General features: G+C 39.7%; 1 protein-coding gene across 1 annotated transcript; it reads left to right on the top strand.

The window, feature by feature from the left end:
* The first annotated feature begins 20,043 nt into the window (after positions 1-20,043).
* LOC308104917 (uncharacterized protein) lies at positions 20,044-22,007 on the top strand. The gene is made up of 5 exons (XM_080455559.1): positions 20,044-20,166; positions 20,349-20,433; positions 20,523-20,592; positions 21,458-21,795; positions 21,889-22,007. Coding segments are annotated over exons 1-5 (537 nt in total). The 5' UTR covers positions 20,044-20,123; the 3' UTR covers positions 21,890-22,007.
* The last annotated feature ends 224 nt before the right edge of the window (positions 22,008-22,231 follow it).

The raw sequence follows: 22,231 nt of genomic DNA on the forward strand, positions 1-22,231 counted from the left end.
TATAAATAACAAAGTGAGTACATTCAAATTAGCAAACAACTTACAATTTATACTGCTGATCTAACAGGGTTGCAGATTTTCAATCCCCTCACAGGACAATTAAGCCTCTAACTTACTGAATACAAAGGATTGAGGTCAGTATTTCTATGAATCATGACATGACAAACCAACCACACCATGATCGAGCGAGGAGGTCAAGACAGGTAAAGAGTACGACTATGATAAAGATTAGATAAGACTAAACAGAAAAAGCATAAAAGGTACTGTAATCTGAACAACAGTAACATTATATTGTAGCGTCCTGTGAGGTGAAATGGGGGGGGATTGCATTTCCCAGTTCTTATTTGTGTTATTATTGGTGTTATTAGTTGAATATGGGAATGAGTTGGGATGGGATTATGTTGTGGGACATTATGTGTGGTATTATTTCTTGTTTATGTTCATGTACTGTATGTCAAAGAGTCAATTAAAAGAGTTGTTCCTGCTAAGTCGTTGTCATGACTACTCCTTACAAGGCAAATCCTGCCAGTCGTCAATATGAATCAAAGAATCGAACTGCATGAAGAATACATTAGATCTACTACTTTAAACTGTGAAGAAATGTAAAAGATTATAAACCATTTGGGACTCATTGAGAAGTACATGGACATGATGCAAAAAAATATTTTAATGCATGAAACAAAAAAGAAAGAAAAAAACATGACATACTGTAGGCTACAGTATGTAAAAAGGCAGACTAAAATGCAGAGAACCTACATAACTAATGAAATGTGTCTGACCATAGCACAATACAGTAGTAATACATGACAAGGTTTAGTGTACTCCACTACCTGTCACTAATGAACTGTATTGGTTATTACTTTCTTTTAATGCAAAGAGTGGAAACCGTTTTCAACAAATGTTTGCTGTTGACATGTTTCTACTCTTGCTATTCGTGACAAGCTCTCACTACAATCCATCAAACATCAACACGATGATGATTTCCTGTGTTTGCTGTTATCTTGTGATTAGTCTCGCGTAGCCATGACAACTATTCCACAATCTCTGAAATCGGAAACATTTGAAAATTGTGGGAGGCAACAGTCTGGCCACGCGAGACTATCTTGTGATCTAACTATAGGTGATAGCAGTAGTTTTTTTCCCGTACGTGTTACAGATTATATATATAGCTTTAGCTCTCTCTCTACCTCTCACACATGCACGCACACGCACACGCACACACACACACACACACACACACACACACACACACACACACACACACACACACACACACGTTATATGTTTCATAGATTATTATCAGGAAACTCACATGAGTTCTGCGGTTCTGCTGTTGAACTTGATGATTTACCAGCAGTCTGCGTGAAGAGGAAGGACGTGTCCCATTTTAAACACATTCTGTCCTATTATTGTATCAACCTCGAAACAACCTATTTACAACTTGCCAGCATGCTGTGTAAGTTTACTCTTTTATTAGACAACTAAACAAAACATTTTAATTACACTTTTTATTTTAAATTCAGACACAATATTGCACTAAGACTGAGTACAATGACATGGGTAAAGATAGAGAGCACTGCTGGTTGGTTAAATTATCTGGTTAAATTATATTATAATATCTCTTATTATTATTATCCACTAGTTCCTCTGAAGCCTTCAACTGAGATGAGAAGCCTAACTATGAATGTTAGAGGAGCAACAAGTGGATTTGTGCTCTTCCTTTTGACTGTACCAGGTATTGTACATTTATATTCAATATGTCTTTATTCAGAGAATGGTGAACTGATAAAAGACATGATTATCAGTGTGGTTTATTGTTAGATCACTGAAACCTTCTGAAGAGTGACTGTTGTAGGATCTTAAATCAGGTCTCTTTATCTTTGTTTGTTTGTTTGTTTGTTTGTTTATGATTACAAGGGATCCCTATTAGCTGATGCCATGTCAGACAGCTAGCTCTCCTGGGTTCCACCATACATGACACTTTACTCCATCATTAGGAGTATTAAAAAGTAGAGGTCTAGAGGTTTCTGACTATTGTACCACTGCACTGCTATTTAAAAAACAAACTTTTTTTGTAACTGTTTATATACATACATATAGAACACAAATATGTGTAAGCCTAATCATAAAGTGACACCATTTTTTTTTGGAACAATGTTGATTTTCACCACAAATAAACACATCAACCTGTATAAATGAGGCATCAACTAGACACCCCTGGTGTATAAAGACCTTTAACTGTTTAACCTTTAACTCTAAACAGTAAACACATAATTTACACATACTAGCTGTATCATGTTCTTAACCTAATTATGTTCTAGGAATTATTATATTTTAAATAGAGATGTCCCATAGAAGATTGGTTTGTTTGTCTCTCACAGTGACATCTCAGACAGTTTAGATTTGATTTGGATACAAAATACCAGATGAGTTGGGGGAAGCCTCAGGATCTGGGGTATCGATGGTCAGGTGGATAGTACAAGGTCAAATATTAGCTTGTGAGCTAGCTCAGGCAGCTATACTAGAGAGGTTTACTGTACATGCACATGCTAACCACTATGTGGGTTATCTAACTGTGATGTGTCAAGCAGCTGAACTAATTGGTGGTTTATTTAAGCTCACCTCATTCTGCTGTTGCTCCTCTGGCTGTCACTGATGGTTGATATGTGTTGCTTTGCTCCCACCACCACCCCAGCACCACCAGTGGTCTCTGCTTCCCCTGTTTCTAGTTGTCTTAAGGTGCTGAGTAGGGAGTAATATGTAGCAGAGCCTGAATGTCACGATCAAATATAATATTTGTGTGTATTTATGTAAATCATAATTGAAATGTTTTTCATCTATTTTTCAATCTGACTAAACGTACATCTTCATTCTCTACTAAAGTTTAGAGTGTTTGGTCTGTGTGTACAGTATCATGGTGAAAAGTTCAATGACAGACGATGCTGGTGTCCAAAGCCTCGTTATTCAAAACTATCTATCTTGGTACTAAGATCCTGTTTGTCTCATTGACTAATGGGGGCCACTAACAAGCAAAGAAACATCTGCTGTCATCTAATTACTTTGTGATTATGATTATGATACAGTATGTTTTGTTTTACAGTGATACAGGGTCAAGATGGCTGGAGTTATAGCACCTATTACTATGACCCTTATAGTAGTATGTGCGCCATTAAGGGATCAACTGTGCAAATAAGCTGCACCTATTACCTAGCAAACGCAGGTTACGAACACACAGAAGGTTTCTGGTATACTAAACGGGAGGATAATGTACCTGTGGATTTGAAACAGAACTCTCAGTATGCAGATCGTGTGGAGGACCATTGTGACCTCGAGCACAGGAAATGCACTCTGACCATTAGAGACATAAGATACACTGATTCAACAAAATACATGTTCGGATTTAGAACAAAAAAACCCGATTGGAGTGGAGTCACATTAACTGTCACAGGTAACTTTTTCATGGCGAGTGATTTACCTGGTACATTTCTGACTGTCACAAGTAGTGTTGAACTTAAACAGAAACACACATCAGAGTAAATGTAATAATCTATTGTGACTACAATCATCATTTTGTGTTTTATTTATTTATTTATGGCACCCTCTAGTCCTGTGGGTGACGATGAGTACTTCCACAGTTACAAAAGGACAGAAGGTGACACTGACCTGTAACAACAACTGTAATTGGGCTCAATGGGCTGACAACCCCACCTACATCTGGTACCAGAATGGACAGGTTCTAAGAGAGAAAACATGGAAGTATGAGACTCTAGACTCAGTCAGCAGTCAGCATACAGGAGCCTACTCCTGTGCTCTAAAAGGTCAAGAAGATCTCAAAAGTCCTGAAGAAACTCTCACTCTCAGATGTGAGTACAGTAGATTTTTGTTAACTTGTGCTGTTCATGCATTGAATATCAAATTACAGATTTATTCTTGTTTGTGACTGTGTCCTGATAAAAGTAGTCTGCCCAAACTGATTTCACCTCTGTATTGACTTCATGTAATAAAAAAAAAAAGGATTGACAAGAATCAAGATGGTCAACAAGACGAAAACATTTTAAGTCAATGCAGAGGTGTAATCAGTGGGTGCAGGACTCCTTCTTATTTTTATGGACGTGCTGTTTGGGCCTTTGGATTCCCTGCACCACAAAGAGAGTCAAGCAACTTGGTGTGTGTGTTGTTCTCAACTTAATGTGTCCTGATTGTCAAAATACAAATGAATACAAAAGACTGTATATTTTCTCAGCCTGAATTTAATTTGAGCCCTACACAACAAATAATTTTAGTATTCATCAATATAATGTTATCATCTACTGAATATACACATATTTGCATCTTTTACCTCTTTGTCCAAGAATGATTAATTAGCTCTTCCTGAACAATAAAACTGTCTTGGCCAGGCAGAGAGATATATTGCGATCGCTTGTGTGTGTGAGTTGGGGGTATATGGATCTGGGGTATTGAAGGTCAAGGTCACAGATAGTGTGATAGACTGCTTATGCAAATGACGTGTAGCTTAGCTTGTGAGCTAGTTCAGGCAGCTATACTCTAGAAGTTTTCACTCACATGCAGCACTGTGGTTTATGTAACTGTGATGTGTCAAGCAGCTCGCCAATTTGGTGGTTTATTTAAGCTCACACTGTCACTGAAGGTTGATATGTGCTGCTTTGCTCCCAGCACCACCCCAGCACCACCAGTGGGCTCTGCTTCCCTCTCTGGTTTCCCTGAGGGGGTTTTGTGATATATCCCCCTGCTCTTAAATGGTTGTCTTCTATTGTGCCGAGTAGGAGTAATAGCCTATGTACAGTAGCAGAGCCTGAATGCTAAGATTTAAAATAATATTCACACGTGCACATACATTATAAATATAACATGTTTTTCAATCTATTCTTGAGTTATCTGACTGAACTTTCTGTTGTTTTCACTTAGACTACAGAATCTGAAATATGTATCGTCCACAAAGCTAATTTGCATTGAACTGAGACAGTAGTTTTGTGTTTGAGAGAGTACAGGTGTTTGTGGTCTGTGTGTATACAGTATAATAGGGAAAGTTCAATGACAGACATCACTTGTTTTGAGAAGTCCAAGACCTCATTATCCAACACCATCTTGGTACTAAGATCCTGTTTGCCTCATTGACCAATAATGGGGGCCTCTAGCAAGCAAAGAAACATCTGCTTCTTAACTGCACCGTACTATGCCATTTTGTTATTGCGTTGTTCTTTAATATATATTGCCTCTCAAATAAACAAATATAAGTATATCATGTCCTCTGATGACTTTATGATTGTGTTTATGATGTGTTCTGTGTTACAGCTAACTGGGAAGTAACCTACAACTCTCATGATGTGTGCTCCAGTAGAGGATCAACTGTGCACATTTACTGCACCTACAGTTACCCATCTGATAAGGATTATAAAGTCACACACAGTTTCTGGTTCACTAAAAAGGAGGCTGGTGAACCTGTGGATCTGTATCAGGACACTCAGTATGAAGGTCGTGTGCAGTACCATTGTGATGAATTGGACCGCAGCTGTACCCTGACCATTAGAGACCTGAGAGACACTGATTCAGTAAATTACAAGTTTAGGTTCATAACAAACCTACCAGCAGGGAAAATTATTGGTTACCCTGGAGTCACATTAACTATCACAGGTAACTTTTCAATGTGAGAGTAGTTTACTTTGGACAATTCTGACTGTCATAGGTACAGAAACACACAGGTTAATAAGTTAATTCATCTATTGTGACTCGAATGATCATGATTTTTATTGTTTTATTTATGGCACCCTGTAGACTACTGTGAGGAGAAAGAAACTGTCAACGGCAATTGTGAGTAGGTTTTTGTTTTTGATGTTTATTTTTTGTCTTCGCCCCTGTCCGTCCGTCCATGTGTGTGTCCGTCCGTGTGTCCGTCTGTCTGTGAACAGCTAATCTCCGGCACCGTTGGACCAATCGGCGTGAAACTGTGCCAGAACAGAAGCTTTGCCACAAATATTTGGATTCCAAACATTGCAATGCTGGCCCACAATAAGCTACCTGGCCTGGTGGAGACTTGCATGTGCAGTGCTCCGAGGAGCAAATCTTTCTAGTTTGAATCTCAAATAACATATTTATCTGGTTTGTGACATGTGCCGATACTCAGCATACACATTATTAAAAGACTGTAGGTTAGTTTCTCAACTAGCCCCATCTGTGACCTCCCCCTTTACTTCACTTTAGAGGTCACTTAGCATTGCCTCCCACAAACCGGGCAAAGCAGTTCCTATGGAAATAGGCAACGCTGCAGGTCAACAACTAGTGTTCTGAGAAGTCCAAGGCCTCATTATCTAACAACATCTTGGTACTAAGATCCTGTTTGTCACATTGACTAATAATGTGGGCCCCTAAGCAAAGAAACATTACTGTCCTCGAATGACTTTATGATTATGATTATGATTATGATGTTCTGTGTTACAGATGACTGGGGAGTAACCTACAACTATCATCATGTGTGTGCCATTAAGAAAGCAACTGTGAAAATAAGCTGCACTTACATCTACCCGCCCAGTATCCCATCCAATTCATATGATCCTTATCAATATCAACGTAATGTCAAAGTCAACATCATAAACAGTTTTTGGTTCACTAAATGGGCGTCTAAAGGACCTCTGGATCTGTTCCAGGACTCTCAGTATGCAGGTCGTGTGGAGTACCAATGTGTCCAACCAGGCGGCAGCTGTACCCTGACCATTAGAGACCTGAGAGAGACTGATTCAGCAGATTACATGTTCAGGTTCATAACCAACATACGAGAAGGGAAATATTCTGGTAAACCTGTCACGTTGGTTGTCACAGGTAACTTTTTCATTGGACATTTTTTTTCATAATTAATCTATTGTGACTGCAATCATCATCATGTTTTAATTTTAAATTATTCCTATTTATGGCACCCTCTAGGCCTGCGGGTGACAATGACTACTTCCACAGCGATAGAAGGACAGAATGTGAAATTGACCTGTAACACCAACTGTAATCTGAATGACAGCCCCACCTACATCTGGTACCAGAATGGGCAAAACCACACAGAGAGCCAACAGAACTATGTGGTTGTAGGTCCAGTCAGCGGTCAGCATGCAGGAAACTACTCCTGTGCCGTCAAAGGTCGAGAGGATGTCAGAGCTCCTGAAGAAACTCTCACTGTCAGATGTGAGTAGATTCATGTTAAGTTGTTCTGTTCATGTATTGAATCTGAAATCATAGTTTTATTTGGCTTGTTGTGACTGTCCTGATACTCAGCAAACAAATGAATAAAGACTGTGATTAGTTTAGATAGACACAAAATTGGTCCTGCGTGGGAAATACAGTCGCCAGAAGCAGCACAGCAGTTAAGATATACAGTTACAGGGTAAGAGTAGTAGCTACAGCAGCTACAGCAAGATACAGCAGGTTAAAAACAATCACACAAAAAATAAACAGCATAACAATAGTATACAACAGTATTATAAACCCTCTACAAAAACCTGCATTATGCAGGACCAAAGAAATTATAAGAATACATTAATTGATTGATTGCATATTTCATTAAAGGTAGGGTAAGTGATATTTTTTGGTTAAAACAAAAAGTATTTTGTTAAAAGGTTAAAGCATTCTGATAGTAATCATTGCTATAGAGTGTTTGCTCAGTAACAGGAGTCTCCCCGTCTCTCCAGCTCTTTAATAAACAGAAAATACATTTTCCGGTAGGTGTCAAAATCTCAGCCAATCAGGAGAAAGTACCAATTTTTAAGCTTCATTTTTATAGTGTTCCAGTTCCAATTGTGCCTGCTCATTTCTTAGTGTCATCACTTCCAATTTCACTTGTTTAATCTACTGTATATTCTGATTGAGTTCTCTATCCTGATTGGATAAAATTGGAAATGAAACTGAAACTGAAACGAAAATGCATTTTCTGTTTAGCTGGAGAGACAAGGAGACTCCTTTTACTGAACAAACACTCTATAGCAATGAGTACTATCAGAATATAGAGCTATTTAACACTTATTTTAACCAAAGAAAATCACTTACCCTACCTTTAACTTCATTGAACACCTCATCAATGACAAAATACAGCTGAAAAGTGAGTTTAGTTTATTAACACATCCTCCTATATCATGTTCCTTCATCAGTCTGAAAGTTTGAAACATTTACAAGATGCTTTTGTTATTGTTTTAGAACAAGAATTTAAATTAAAAGTAACATATGAAGTATATCTTCCAGCCATAATCATACATAAAATGAGCCAGAACTCCACTTATTTAATTAGTACACAGAAATAGTTAAAAATATAGAAGTCTGCCAGAGATCCCTTAAAAAGGCAGGACAGGTAAAGGGTGGGGAGTTCCTGGACATTTGCATTGGAAAGTCAGCTCAGGGACAAAGACAACACCTCTCTTTGGATAACAAAAGAAGCATGTGTTTACACCTGGACTACAAGTTTTTGTCCCATTGTATTCACTTCGTTTGAGGCTCACCACCCTGTGGATCTATCTAACATGTCTGTGGGCGCCATTGTCTCCCCCAGCCCCGTTTTAAGAACAGAGCTACAGACTCAGTTAAAACCTGGGTTAAAATGCAACGTTACTAAGATGTTAGTATCCTTTGGTGAAAATATATACTGAAGTTAAAATGAACAAAAGTATTTAACTATGGCCTGTGTAGTTTTAATATAGGTAAAAGCCAGGAGAAGTAAAACGTATTCACATGAATGGATGCTGTGTCATTAAAACCTTTAAAGTTAACTATTGTTTACAGATGAATAAGAATGTAATTCCTGGTATCATTCTAAAGTGTATATTGTGCAAAGTATTAATCTAATAACAAAACTTCATTGTGAAACATGGTTCTGTACTGAAAGTAGATATTGCTGAATTGAGATCTATGCATTGTGTGGCTTAGTATATTATGCGCAGTAGCGGTCCGCCTGCTCGGCCGCGACGGATCAGCTCCCGATTGGCTGAGAAGAGGCAGAGGAGGAGCTTTTGTTAAGGAGCGTCTGCTTCGAATCTTTTGTATAAATGCTTATTATTTTGCGAGTAGCAGTGTGCTGCCATTCTGGACCCTTGCAGTAACCATTTCTTGATTCTCCTTGTCGACAAATAAAGAAAGGAGAGAAACCTTATCACCTCGGATTTGATGTCTCCTTTGTCCTAACATTCTCACTAAAGGCTTGCGTTGCTCCACGGTTTAAATCCACGGTGTTTCCACACATCATATACATCAATTGGCGCTGTCGGCAGACGGTTTAACTATCCGCTTTAAGAGGACTGTCTGGTGGGTCTGTGGAGTTTGTTTCTTCTCAAAACGGTGAGTTGCTTAGCCACATTTCTTACGATGTTTTTTTCTAAGGGGGTACTCGTTAAAGAACCTTGTATTCTGTGTGCACGCTCGTGGATACGCGGCCTTTATGGGGAATGTATGGACTTAGAGGCGGCCGTGGTGATAAAGGAGTACTTTGGAGTACAATAGACAAGTTGGGTGGGTCTTCTTAGAGGCTTCATGCGGCTTGTTTTTGTTTGTTTGTTTGTTTTGTTTTTACATTGGTACGGCGGTCAAAATATCTGGTAACAGGATACGCTCGTTATGCGCATGAATAGGACGCAGGGACTTTTATATTATATGACTTCAGCGTACCGTGATACTTCAGATTGAGACCGGGGGATCACAACAAGTCGGACCTTGCTTGTTGGCTGCCCTTCCCTCATCCTTTGAGTTGTTATAATGGTATGGAGTGTTTAGTGGCAAATTGTGTGTACTCGAAATGCGTTCGGGAACTGCGACGCACTGACGTATGAGTCGGACAATCAATGAGATTAGTTTGAGCGTGAGGGTATAAGCCAGCACTCTGTGCTTATGAGTGGCGTTTGGAATGCCATGTTTATTTTTTACATAGACCCAATTATAAACTCTGAGCGTGTGTACAAGCGTTCAGAGATATTGGCGCGCGGTATACTCCGTGTGATACTTAGCCCGTAAAATGTCTATGATAGATGTGTAAGGAGTGCCACTGCGGTTGGCTTAAGAGGCATGATTTTTAGTTCAGCGGCAGATATATACTTTCTTTGAAGTCATTGTTCGAGTTGCAAAGAGTGGGAGTTTTTCAACGTCCCATCATTACCCGGATCTTTCCCTTGGAAAAAGTGTTATCGTGTCGCTGTGTGAATATATTTGAAAAGTATGTAGGTGATGTTTTTGGCGAATTGATGTTTTGTTTCTGTCTAGGAATACTTGCGAAATACGTTGCGTTTATGGTTGGGGCTTGTAAAAGTGACTCTGCATAACACTTTGTGTTTTTCTACTAAAAACATGCTCTTATTGTTAAATGTGACTAAGGTTACACGGTTCTCTGCATGCAAATTTGGCCGGCTATTTTTCATTCTCCCAATGTGCTTTCTTTGTCAAAACACAGCTCATGTCTGTGTCGTCTGATTCCTTTCTTTTTTCTTTCTTGCTAGTTTTTGCTAGTTCTTAGTGCTTATTTGAAATGTCTTTGTGCATTGTAGAGAGCACGGAATCTTTCGTTTATAGTTCTACATCTCCCATTCATAATTACACTGTGTGTGCTGCTTATAACCGTTATTATCTTGTGGGTAATGGCGATTGGATTTGTAGTAGGCCCAAATTTTTTTCGCCTCTCTTAGACACACGGGTGAAGCATATTTTGTTGGGCTTCGGCGTGTGATAATTGTCCTTTGGTGATTACGTTTGGTGCTGAGATCAGATTTTAAAAAGCTATAGCTCCATTGTCTTGCGGTTTTTCGGCCATCTTGCGTTGTAGTTTTTGGGATTTTTTTTTTGTAGGCTTGTTTTGCTTGTTTTATTTCCCATATTCTCTTTTCTTTTCACAAGTCTTTGTGTAGTTTCTTTATTTTGATTGGCTTTTCATGATTTATTTCACAGCTTGTAGGCTACAAATATTGTGAGCTTTTTCACAAGGCGTTTGCCACAAGGAACCTAATTTTCAACTATATTGGGTGCTTTGTGACTTGAGCCATTTACATGCGTGGGATATTTTAGGATAGCTTGGTGGTTAATATAATTCTCTCCTTCTAATCGACTTCCATTGTTTCTATATGCTGTTTTTACTGCATTCATAGTAGCACTGCTATGGTGTGTGGGGTTTAAATGGTATTTTCTTATTTCTTTTCACTTATAACATTGTTACAATAACTCTTCTATGCGGTTTATTCTGCTTTCGTGGTAGCAGTATATTTCGTCAATTTATGGTTGGCTGCTATTATGAATGTGGAGAAGTGGTGTGGCCTTTATTTAATTTCGTAGTATTTCCATTGTTGATACTTATGGTTCTGTGGAGTTGTTTCGGTTTGCCTGTTGGTGGTTGTGCTCAAGTATGTGTTTGATGCTTTGTGTTGTGATGTAGGCTTGTGCTGGATGAGTTAGGAATGTGTCTGTTGTGGTGATTAAAGCACTTAGTTGTGATGAGAATTGTTGATGCAGTGATTTAGTTGGATGAGTTAGGCATATGCGCTGGTCGCGGAAGCTCAAAGTCATTCTTTAATGTGAGTTTATTTGCAGTGTTGATGCAGATGGCTTTAATGGGAGTTTATTTGCAGTGATGCGGATGGCTTTCCCATGATACATTTTTCAATAGGTATATTTGTGGTGGTGACACAAAGTGGCTTATTGGCGTGTTGGTATCCATTTTCGACACATTTCAATTGTTTTATGTGTCGTCAGGGGATGATGAAGCTGACATAAATAGTATGAAATTATTATCTAGGACTCGTGTTGAAATTACATAGATGTGACTATTTAGGTCTAAAAAACAATGAAAATGATCCGTTTGGATTGTTGAATGTAGTTGTGAAAAAAGGACGAAAATAATTGTTAAATGTAATAAATACATAGGAGTAGATTAATTATTTCGATTTGTACTAAAGTATTGTGTTGAGTACGTAAAATAATAATAATAATAATAAGGAATAGAAGTGTGAAAAAAGATTTGAATTCGGTCCGTTTTGTGTTTTAGACACAACAGATTTAATTTAATAATTTAACTGGATGTTCGCTATAATTTTGTTCCTCCTTGTATTGACGTAAGGCTATTTTTCTGAGAAACAACTAACCTGGGACGCTAGGGGACTCGACGGGGTCATTGTTATTTTTTAGATATGCCAAGGGTCGATTAGTTAGGTAACATTTTGTGGCAGCATTTGGACAAATTATGTTATTTAATAGGTCAAACAGGTGTGGTACGATCTGTGTGTTTAATTCATGGAAGTATTACATTTTGGTTGACTACTGGATTGTAAGTGATGCCTATTTTTGGCTGAAATTAAAAGGGTGGTAATTAAGGTTGGGTGTTAAGTTAGAAGTTTTTTAGTGTATTGGCCGTTTGGCTGAGCGATACTATATGATACTTTGACAGACTGAGAATACCTTAGTTGTATTTGTACTAGTACAGAGGTGTATCGGATCAAATTCTTTGATGAGGTGCGGTGCTGTGCTATTTGACTAATGTTTTTGGATAAAGGGAGTCGCAGTCTCCTGGCTGCTAGAAGCAGCTATTATACTATAAGATTTTTGTGAAGCCTAGGATGGCTATTTTTAAGACTGAATGTAAATTTATAGGTCACCGTCTTTGAGTGCACGTTTTAAGATGTTTTTTCCTATAAACGTCGGAACGACCGTGTACATAATTGAAGATTTAGTGATTAGTATCTTTTCAAAGAAGTAAGTTGGAATCTGTTAATTTTTTTAACTGTTTGTAAAAAATAATCCCCACTTGAATTATTTTTGTGTACATAGCGTTAATTATGACGTCTGAACAGGAAGTGTCCATCTCTTTCCCAAGTAGACAGTTTGGGAGTTGTAGTTTTCTGCCACAAAGGTAGAACTCAGAACTACAGAACATTGTGTTTTCATTTTAATTCGTCGATTGTCGCCCTCTGGTGGTTGAAAGATATATTTAGGTTAGTGTGTGGTGACGTGTCTTCCAGTGGGAGTGGTGTGTATTCATGAAACCGCCCCTTCCAGTGGTTGACACATCCAAACATTTGACTGACTCCACCTAGTGGTCGAGACGAAGGTTGCATTTTCACTGTATGAATGAGAAGCTTGGAAGGTTTTGTGCTCTTTAGTGTTTTAACATTTCTGACTTATGGAGTTAACTTTTCTTTTAACAGTCTTTATCTAACAAGTTATTCAGCCTATTGGTATTCTATGGTGTCTAAGTGTGCTTGATTAATGTTGTTTGTCTGTACTGCATGATTTAATGTTGTTTGTTTGTACTGCATGATTTAATGTTGGTTGTCTGTACTGCATGATTATCTTTTTCTAATTTAATCCGTTCATGTCTATCAATAGCTTTCCGTGGGAGGGGAGCGCCACATTCGAGTTGTTTCCAATCCTGGCTAAAAGAGGACGGTTCATGTCTGGGATTAAAGTAATGTATTGACCAGACTTACAAATTTATACAAATTCAAACATTTGTCTTATATTTGATTTGGAATATTAAGAGACAGTTCAAGAAAGCTTTTGAAGTAATTTAATCTTTAATTATCGTTCATATATACACACACTTATAGTTCTATACTGTTATACTTAGGATATATGAGCAACACTATTGGGTTGACTCACATGTGTGCTGAGTGATAAAGACACGTCACACTTGCATTATAATATTCTCATATCAATACTCCTTCAAAACTGTTCTCAAGGTACTGACAGAGGTTTGTTGTGGACTCAAGACATTTATGATTTGTGTGTGATTTTTAGATAAAGAATAACCATATTGTAAGTAAGATCTGATTCCAGAGGGGAACACCTATAGAGGTTGAAGTAACGTGATAAGAATTGTGATTTAATATCATTTGGATATTTGATCTACAATTATGGAATCAGAACAGCAGGAGCACTCCTTACAACAAAATAATTATTTCATTGACGTGATCAATATGATTTTGGGACAATGGGAGGATAATTGGCCAAACTTTTATGGGCCTTGGCCACAAGACAGCATATTCGACCCAGAAATTATTGACACATTAGGAATGCTTGCCAGAGCATATCAGAAAGATTGCTCAGACACAGGGGCAAAGGAGAATACAGTGTTTAAATTGTTTTTCAAAAAGGGTAAAAAATTAAATAAGGCTTATGTGAGATACCAAGCCAGGATGACGACCGCACAGGTGTACCCAGAACCAGCTGAGAAGAGCGCTTCATCTTCTGATCCCACTACGTCAACGGGTGAGAAACCTATCGACCAATTGTCAGCCCTGGACACAGGGCATTGCAGTGACAGTGGAGACGGGCTGGGAGCAGGTGTCCAGGAAATAGGTGACGGACAAGCAAACCCAAAGCCGTTACGACGACATCATGAAGGTCCCTTCAGAGGACTGTGCCACATCTGTCAGAAACATGGACATGCTTGGCGCCAGTGTAACCAGACACCACCGGCTGTCAACCCCATTGCTACAAAGTTAGCCCCAGCTCTTCAAGGTACCCCACAGTTTTCACCAGGTTTCAAGCCGTCTGTCTCTGGTCCTAGGCAAAGTGGTGTTCCGACTTCACCCCAGGGAGTCGACCGGGTGGTGCTACAGGTACACACATTCTATGAACGGCTGGTCCCCCATCCAGGTGGCTATCAGTCTGCACCACAGCAGACTCGCACCCCTTACATGCAATGGAATGATTCAGAGTTGGTGCCACGGGTGCCCCCGGTACCTGCACTGCAAGGTGATTATCGACTAGGACGGATGTCCAAACGTTTGTCTGAAGCCATGGGCATGCGGTGTTACAGATGTTATCAGATGGGTCACTTTGCACGAGATTGTCCACTACCTGGACGAATCACTCCAGTTATTGCTCCCTGCCGCATGGATGACAAGACGATACATGGCTAGAAACATTTGAAAAGTACAGAGACATTACTTTAGACTGTGATGGAGGCTGGACATATTGGAACAGGTGACGTAGGGCAATGATGGAATACATAAACCGTTGTTGACAAGAAAAGAAAACCCTGAGTCACCGTTGAACTTGACATGATCGGACTACGGCTTGATAAAAAAAAAAAAAAAAAAGCAGCAACTTTCATTTTCTACCTATTTTGAAACATAATACTGATCACTGTCCATATTCTAATTGGAGATTTAGCATAGAGTCTAATATGCTTTCAGGTGGTTGACTACATTTGTACAAATTCTGAACCTAGTATAGGATGGATTGTTGGGAGGAGCTGGAGATGCTGTTGGTCTTTTTTGACACTTGTATTTCTTTCCTGCTATAGGAAAGTGTCACAGGAATTTCGTGTAAAACTATTGTAAAAATTAGGACTAAATTGTTTAACCATTTCCACAGTAAAGTGTGGATTGGGATAGATCCAGTAAACTGGTTCGGTGAGCATACACAAATGATAAATTGTTGTCAGTAATGAGAAACCGTGGAGAAATGTAACATATAACACATCCGTATGACATTCTTTTCAGGAGAACTTCAGTTCTTTATTGGTCTTTTGGGGTTTGATGAGACATAATGTCCATTAGTACTGCCTTATGTCTCAAGAGGGGAGGTATAAAGGGAAACATTTAAAAATTGGGGTTTTGGACATAGTATTTTTTGGAACAAATTGACCAGTTCATAGGCCAGATTAATATTTAATTTTGAGTTTTTCATGACCTACACTAATATCTTTGCATGAACTAAATTGAGTGAATGAGTAACACCTCTTGTGTGTGTGTATTGAGGTGGGTAGGTGCATGTTGTACTTTCTAGGAAAGAGTAGGGACGTTTTTTCCCCAAATGTTCTCGTGCTAATAGATGGAGAGCTGCTGAGGAGATGAACGGCTGTCAGAGGAATCAGGCTGCAGAACCAGGTGTCGATGAGAGGTCGAACGACTCATGTTGGTGGAGATGACAGCGGCTATGAGACAACCTCTACCCATCACTGTTTCTGCTGCCAAAGTGAGACAGCTACACACCAGGAAGGGATTCTACCTCCCCCAGTCAGCTCTACAGGAGCCCAGGGTGTGACCTCACAGAAGCAGTGTAAACCTTCAAATCTACAGATCTAGGATGACGGGTGTCCAGGTCAAGGGGATTCCATGCACGTGTCAGAAAGCTGTTGTGTCTCTTGAAGAATGACACATCACGCCCATACCCTATGCCCTTTGATGCAGATAACAAAGATCTTCATCAATTCCACCCCCCCTTTTTCTTTTTCTTGCCCCAAGCTGTGAACAGTTTTTGCTTCAAGGACTGAACATTCCCTAAATACAGGAAGAAGAAGAATTGCGTTTGTTAGTTTAAGCGAAAAAAGAAGAGAAAAAACAGAAAATTGTCCTTCTGTAAGCGCGCAGTCCCTTATGTAAACCACATGTCATAATGTATTCATGATGTCTTTTTGCAGGTTGAACTGAGGTACATTTTCTGAATGATATTAATTGGTTTATTTAATGAATTGTTTTTGTTTTATTTTGTGGCTTTGTATAGGTACCATTCTACAATCAAGAGGGGTATAAACTAATCGTTTTTGCAGGTTGTTTTCCAGTCAGAGGTTTGGATTATGATTTTGTGCTGAAATATATCTTCTTTCGCCCGAGCTCTGAATTACGGAAGACGTTATAAGTCTTCCGAGAGGGGTTTATGAAGTATATCTTCCAGCCATAATCATACATAAAATGAGCCAGAACTCCACTTATTTAATTAGTACACAGAAATAGTTAAAAATATAGAAGTCTGCCAGAGATCCCTTAAAAAGGCAGGACAGGTAAAGGGTGGGGAGTTCCTGGACATTTGCATTGGAAAGTCAGCTCAGGGACAAAGACAACACCTCTCTTTGGATAACAAAAGAAGCATGTGTTTACACCTGGACTACAAGTTTTTGTCCCATTGTATTCACTTCGTTTGAGGCTCACCACCCTGTGGATCTATCTAACATGTCTGTGGGCGCCATTGTCTCCCCCAGCCCCGTTTTAAGAACAGAGCTACAGACTCAGTTAAAACCTGGGTTAAAATGCAACGTTACTAAGATGTTAGTATCCTTTGGTGAAAATATATACTGAAGTTAAAATGAACAAAAGTATTTAACTATGGCCTGTGTAGTTTTAATATAGGTAAAAGACAGGAGAAGTAAAACGTATTCACATGAATGGATGCTGTGTCATTAAAACCTTTAATGTTAACTATTGTTTACAGATGAATAAGAATGTAATTCCTGGTATCATTCTAAAGTGTATATTGTGCAAAGTATTAATCTAATAACAAAACTTCATTGTGAAACATGGTTCTGTACTGAAAGTAGATATTGCTGAATTGAGATCTATGCATTGTGTGGCTTAGTATATTATGCGCAGTAGCGGTCCGCCTGCTCGGCCGCGACGGATCAGCTCCCGATTGGCTGAGAAGAGGCAGAGGAGGAGCTTTTGTTAAGGAGCGTCTGCTTCGAATCTTTTGTATAAATGCTTGTTATTTTGCGAGTAGCAGTGTGCTGCCATTCTGGACCCTTGCAGTAACCATTTCTTGATTCTCCTTGTCGACAAATAAAGAAAGGAGAGAAACCTTATCACCTCGGATTTGATGTCTCCTTTGTCCTAACATTCTCACTAAAGGCTTGCGTTGCTCCACGGTTTAAATCCACGGTGTTTCCACACATCATATACATCAGTAACAAAGGTTCTTTTGTGCTCAATACTAACTGCCTAGACGCCCAACCCAGCTGTTTAACGCATTTGAATGCCTTAAGCTTCAGGTCAAATTCCTCTCTTTGTTTGAGCTGAAGGCAGGCAGGTGTCTGCTGGAAAACACATTTTAACATGAAGTTGATTATCAAATCCAACTATTATTGTAACTTTCTTTTATATATATAGTATATATATTTTTGTCCTCATATTCTTTGCATAGAGTGCGAAAATGCAAGTGCTGTCAAAATATGAGTTTATTTCATAAGCCTGTGTGCAGTACATTACTGGGTAACAGGATAGGTGGGCACCATGGAAGAGTGGGCACCTTGGTGTTACATTTTTTCCAAAATGTTAAAAAATAAAGTATTTGTAAAATGTCTTTAAATAAAGTATAGATGATTAGAACATGCTTAAACATTCGACAATTTAGGTCTAATATTTCTACAATTGCTACAAATTGCTACACAACCTGTATATCTTGTCATTTTGCGGCATAAACAAGTAGATGTAGATGGGAGTGTGTATTTTACATGGGTAGGCAGGCACTAGGCACGTGCTGTGCCTGTGTGTTTGTGTTTGTGTTTGTGTTTGTGTGTGTGTGTGTGTGTGTGTGTGTGTGTGTGTGTGTGTGTGTGTGTGTGTGTAAAGTTGTATTTTTATGTCTATGCTGTAATACTTGGTTGTTGTTGGACTCTTGGAAGATTAGCCGATGGGCTACAAGAGGTCCAAAACAAATCAAATCAAGTACTTTACGGATGGTCATTTAATTTCCTTGGCTGATTTTTGCTCCCAGTTCGTCCCTGTACAACCATAACTGACAATCAACGGCCTTTATCATAGCCCTTCCTTCCCCTAATTGTCCCATGCCTTTTCCTACATGTGCACAACCCCAAAACAGATTTGTACGCTACTGATGCACTTTTCTAGTTTCATATTAAATGTTCCACAGAATATTGTGACTATAATCATCATGATGTTTCTTTTTTCTTATTTTTTTATGGCACCCTCTAGGTCTGCTGGTGACGATTACTCCTTCCATAGTGACAGAAGGACAGAATGTGACACTGACCTGTAAGACCAACTGTTCTCTGCCTATCTACCCTGTCTACATCTGGTACCACAACAGAAAGGCTCTAAACCTCACAGAGAGACAACAGAACTATGTGGTTCTAGGCCCAGTCAGCAGTCATCATGCAGGAGAATACTCCTGTGATGTCAAAGATGGTCGCAGAGACCAAGGTCCACGTCCCACAGAAACTCTCACCATCAGATGTGAGTAGAATTTGCATGTCTGTAATTACAATTGACCCGGTGAAAAACATTTTAACCGTAACTTTTCAGATAATGGAAAAAAAAACACTTTCAATGGACACCACTTTCACAAAAATGGCAGATCTACAGGCTCACAACTCGTCTTGATACAACGCGTTGTGAGCTTGTAGATCAGCAATTTTTCACTACTTCTGCACAACACTTTTGTATGACTAAGTTGGGCATTAATATACGAAGAATAAAAACAAATATGGAGATAAAAGGATTCTGCCCGACAACATCAATATACTTTTTGTCTGGACAGACACAGATGTAAACTGCAACTGGTTAGCGGATGCACACAACCACAATGCAGTATTCTAGTTTTAACCACATGAACCTTAGTGTCCCTATTCTGGACATGTCATATTAGCTGAACATTGGCCAAAAAAGGTGAACATTCGGGAATAGCATCATAACACAAAGCGTTGCAGATCTGATATTTTCAGTATTTGTCGTACAATCAAGTACACATATTTAAGTGGTTAAAGTTAATCTATGTTAATATGATATTTCTGCAGATGGTCCAAAGAATGCTTCATTATCAGTGAGACCCTCAGCTGTGATAAAGGAGGGTAGTCCAGTGACTCTGACTTGTGAAAGTGATGCCAGCCCGAAAGGATCGTACACCTTTTACAAGGAGAACACAACACTGCAGGCAAAAAAAGAAAAACCTTTTAAATTCTCCTCCATCAGCTCCAATGACAGCGGGACGTATCATTGTCAATCTTCAAATGAATATGGAAACTTAACCTCAGCCTTTGTTGTTATAGATGTCCAATGTAAGTACATAAAAGATTTCCACTCTACCCAAGGGCAACAGTGATATAAATGTCGACACACTGTTTTACCAAATATAGGAGCAGTATTATGAACATGTTAAAAATGTTCAGCCAACTATTTATGTGTTTCTATATACCTTGCTCTCCAGATGCCCCGAAGAATCCCTCAGTGTCTGTGAGTCTATCTGGTGTAATAGAGCAGGGCAGTGAAGTGACTCTGACTTGCAGCAGCAGTGATGCCAACCCACCAGAAGTCAATTATACCTGGTACCGCAAGAATGACACCAAGTCAAAATATACTGGACAGAACTTCACCATCACTAGTATTCAACCTGTCCACAGTGGAAATTATTCTTGCTTTGTCCAAAACAAAATGGGTGGTACGAATTCCACCTCTCTGTCTGTTGTTGTAGCAGGTAACAAATACCCAACTACTCATTCATTCACCCACTTACTGTAGGCTACATACACTTGCTACTACATTTTCATCAGCAAATATGTTGAATATATGGTTTTCTCTGCCCATTTTTCAGTATTGTTAACAGATTCATAAAGTGTTGTTTGAGTCAGTGTTTTAAACTGAGTACCTGATCCCCAGTTTCATGGATAAAAATAGCTGCAGCTGCAGGAATCCCCTTAGTCGTTCTCCTCATCATAGCCGTCTTTGTCTTCCGGTGGGTCAGGTAATGAACTTTTGTTTTCCCGTTACACTTGAATCCAAATTAATTTGTTAAATCACAGACTCACCTAAAATGTACTCTTTCAACAATAGGCGAAAGAGGGCCTCCAGGCAGCCACCTGACACTGTACCACCAGTGCGACCACCGAAAACCACAGTCCAGGTAGGTTATAGCCCAGGAGAGACAAACTGTTTGACACCAGGTTGGATAAAAAATCTTGACTTGTCCCTCGGGCATGGGTCGGATGGTAGAGGCCTAAAGTCTGCGAAAATGTGCTCTGTCTGTCTGCAACACAGAGCAGAGCGCACGCCGCGGTGCACGAGGTGACCGACGACAAACGACACGGCTATTCGGCTAATCTGAATGCCATGGTGAAATTGGCATTCAATGAGCATTGGGTCCATGTTCACAACTTTCCTCGGCCCGTTAGGAACTGGGTCCAGTTTTCCCCGCTCCCGCTTGGGCCCGGGTCCAATTATCCACGGGTCCGTTTCGGACCTGGCCCAGTGCAATCTGGGAACCCATCGTCAAATAAAAGGAAAAACAGCGCCACCAGCGTTTTTTGTTTTTATTCTGAATCTGTTCTTGAGAGATTAGGTCCAGTGGGATCATTTAGAATTTTCCTCGGGTCCGTTCAGACCAGTCCAATTACCCACAGGTCAGTTTTGGTCCGAGTGCTTTTTTTGCCAGACCCAGGGGGTCAGGCCTACATGAGGCTTTGTCGGTCCCTCTTTTCCTCCCGGTTCAACGTTTTTGTCCATATATGGTGCTTACATGTCCCTCTTTTTGATTGGCCAAGCTATAGCGTGACGTATGCTTTTCACCTATAAAGTGGTGTGTTACGTACTAGGAATCTATTCTGGGTCTGGCAGAACCAGGTCTCCTGGTCTTGTTGGACCTGTGCTACCCTCTAACCCTGTATACCTATTTTTGATTCTCTCTCTCTCTCTCTCTCTCTCTCTCTCTCTCTCTCTCTCTCTCTCTCTCTCTCTCTCTCTCTCTCTCTCTCTCTCTCTCTCTCCCTCAGAACAACTCTGACTCTGACTCTGACTCAGACTTTGAGATCTTCTTACCTTTGGCCAGTAGCAGCTCTGCCTCTACAGCTGAAATGGAACAGCAAGCTGATGTTGACTACTCCACCGTCCACTTCACTCGCTATAAGAAGAACCAGGAAGAGCCCTACTTTTCCATCGCCCAACCACCACAGCCGGAGGGACAGCAGGATGTCCACTACTCCAGCGTCCACTTCACTCGCTCTAAGAACCCTAAAGCGCCCCTCCATTCCACTGTCCAACCACCACGGCCCCAGAGACAGAATGCCCACTACGGTGTGGTCAAATTTAAAAGGTCCAATGCTGCCCCTTGGTGAGATATCTGAGACACTACAACTGAATAAATTAGAGAGGCTGATTACACCAGACTAATATTTATTCTATTTTGATGTGTTTATTTTTTCAGAGCCAGACTCATGGATGAGGAGGATTCTAGATCTTGCAATTTTCTACGTGGAAATTTCTAATTTTATCTACTCCTAGTCCTGAATTTAGCCGACTCGTGCAAAACTAACAACGAAAGGAATGCTTGACAGCTTTGATGAGTGGGTAATGTTACGAAATGAAAGGTCCTCTCCATCACTTTCCAAAAGAAGCCACCACCTGTGCCCAGTCCCCTTCGTATTCAGTGTGTATTATGTGATGTGACACTGATACAATTCTGGGAATTATGCTGCAAAAAAGACCTGTAGTGGAGCAAACAGGTTTCTGCAATAATAATTTAAAAATCACACCCAGTGTGAAGTGGG

This window comes from Gymnoscopelus braueri, assembly GCF_963280865.1.
Source record: "Gymnoscopelus braueri genome assembly, chromosome: 2".
In the NCBI taxonomy this organism is placed as follows: Eukaryota; Metazoa; Chordata; class Actinopteri; order Myctophiformes; family Myctophidae; genus Gymnoscopelus; species Gymnoscopelus braueri.

Bases quoted from the DNA above. Each gene is read 5' to 3' on its own strand.
- LOC308104917 (XM_080455559.1), top strand. From the start codon at position 20,124: ATGGGTGGTACGAATTCCACCTCTCTGTCTGTTGTTGTAGCAG. The intron at 20,167-20,348 runs GTAACAAATACC...CCTGATCCCCAG, and splicing joins TCTGTCTGTTGTTGTAGCAG to TTTCATGGATAAAAATAGCT. The intron at 20,434-20,522 runs GTAATGAACTTT...TTTCAACAATAG, and splicing joins TTTGTCTTCCGGTGGGTCAG to GCGAAAGAGGGCCTCCAGGC.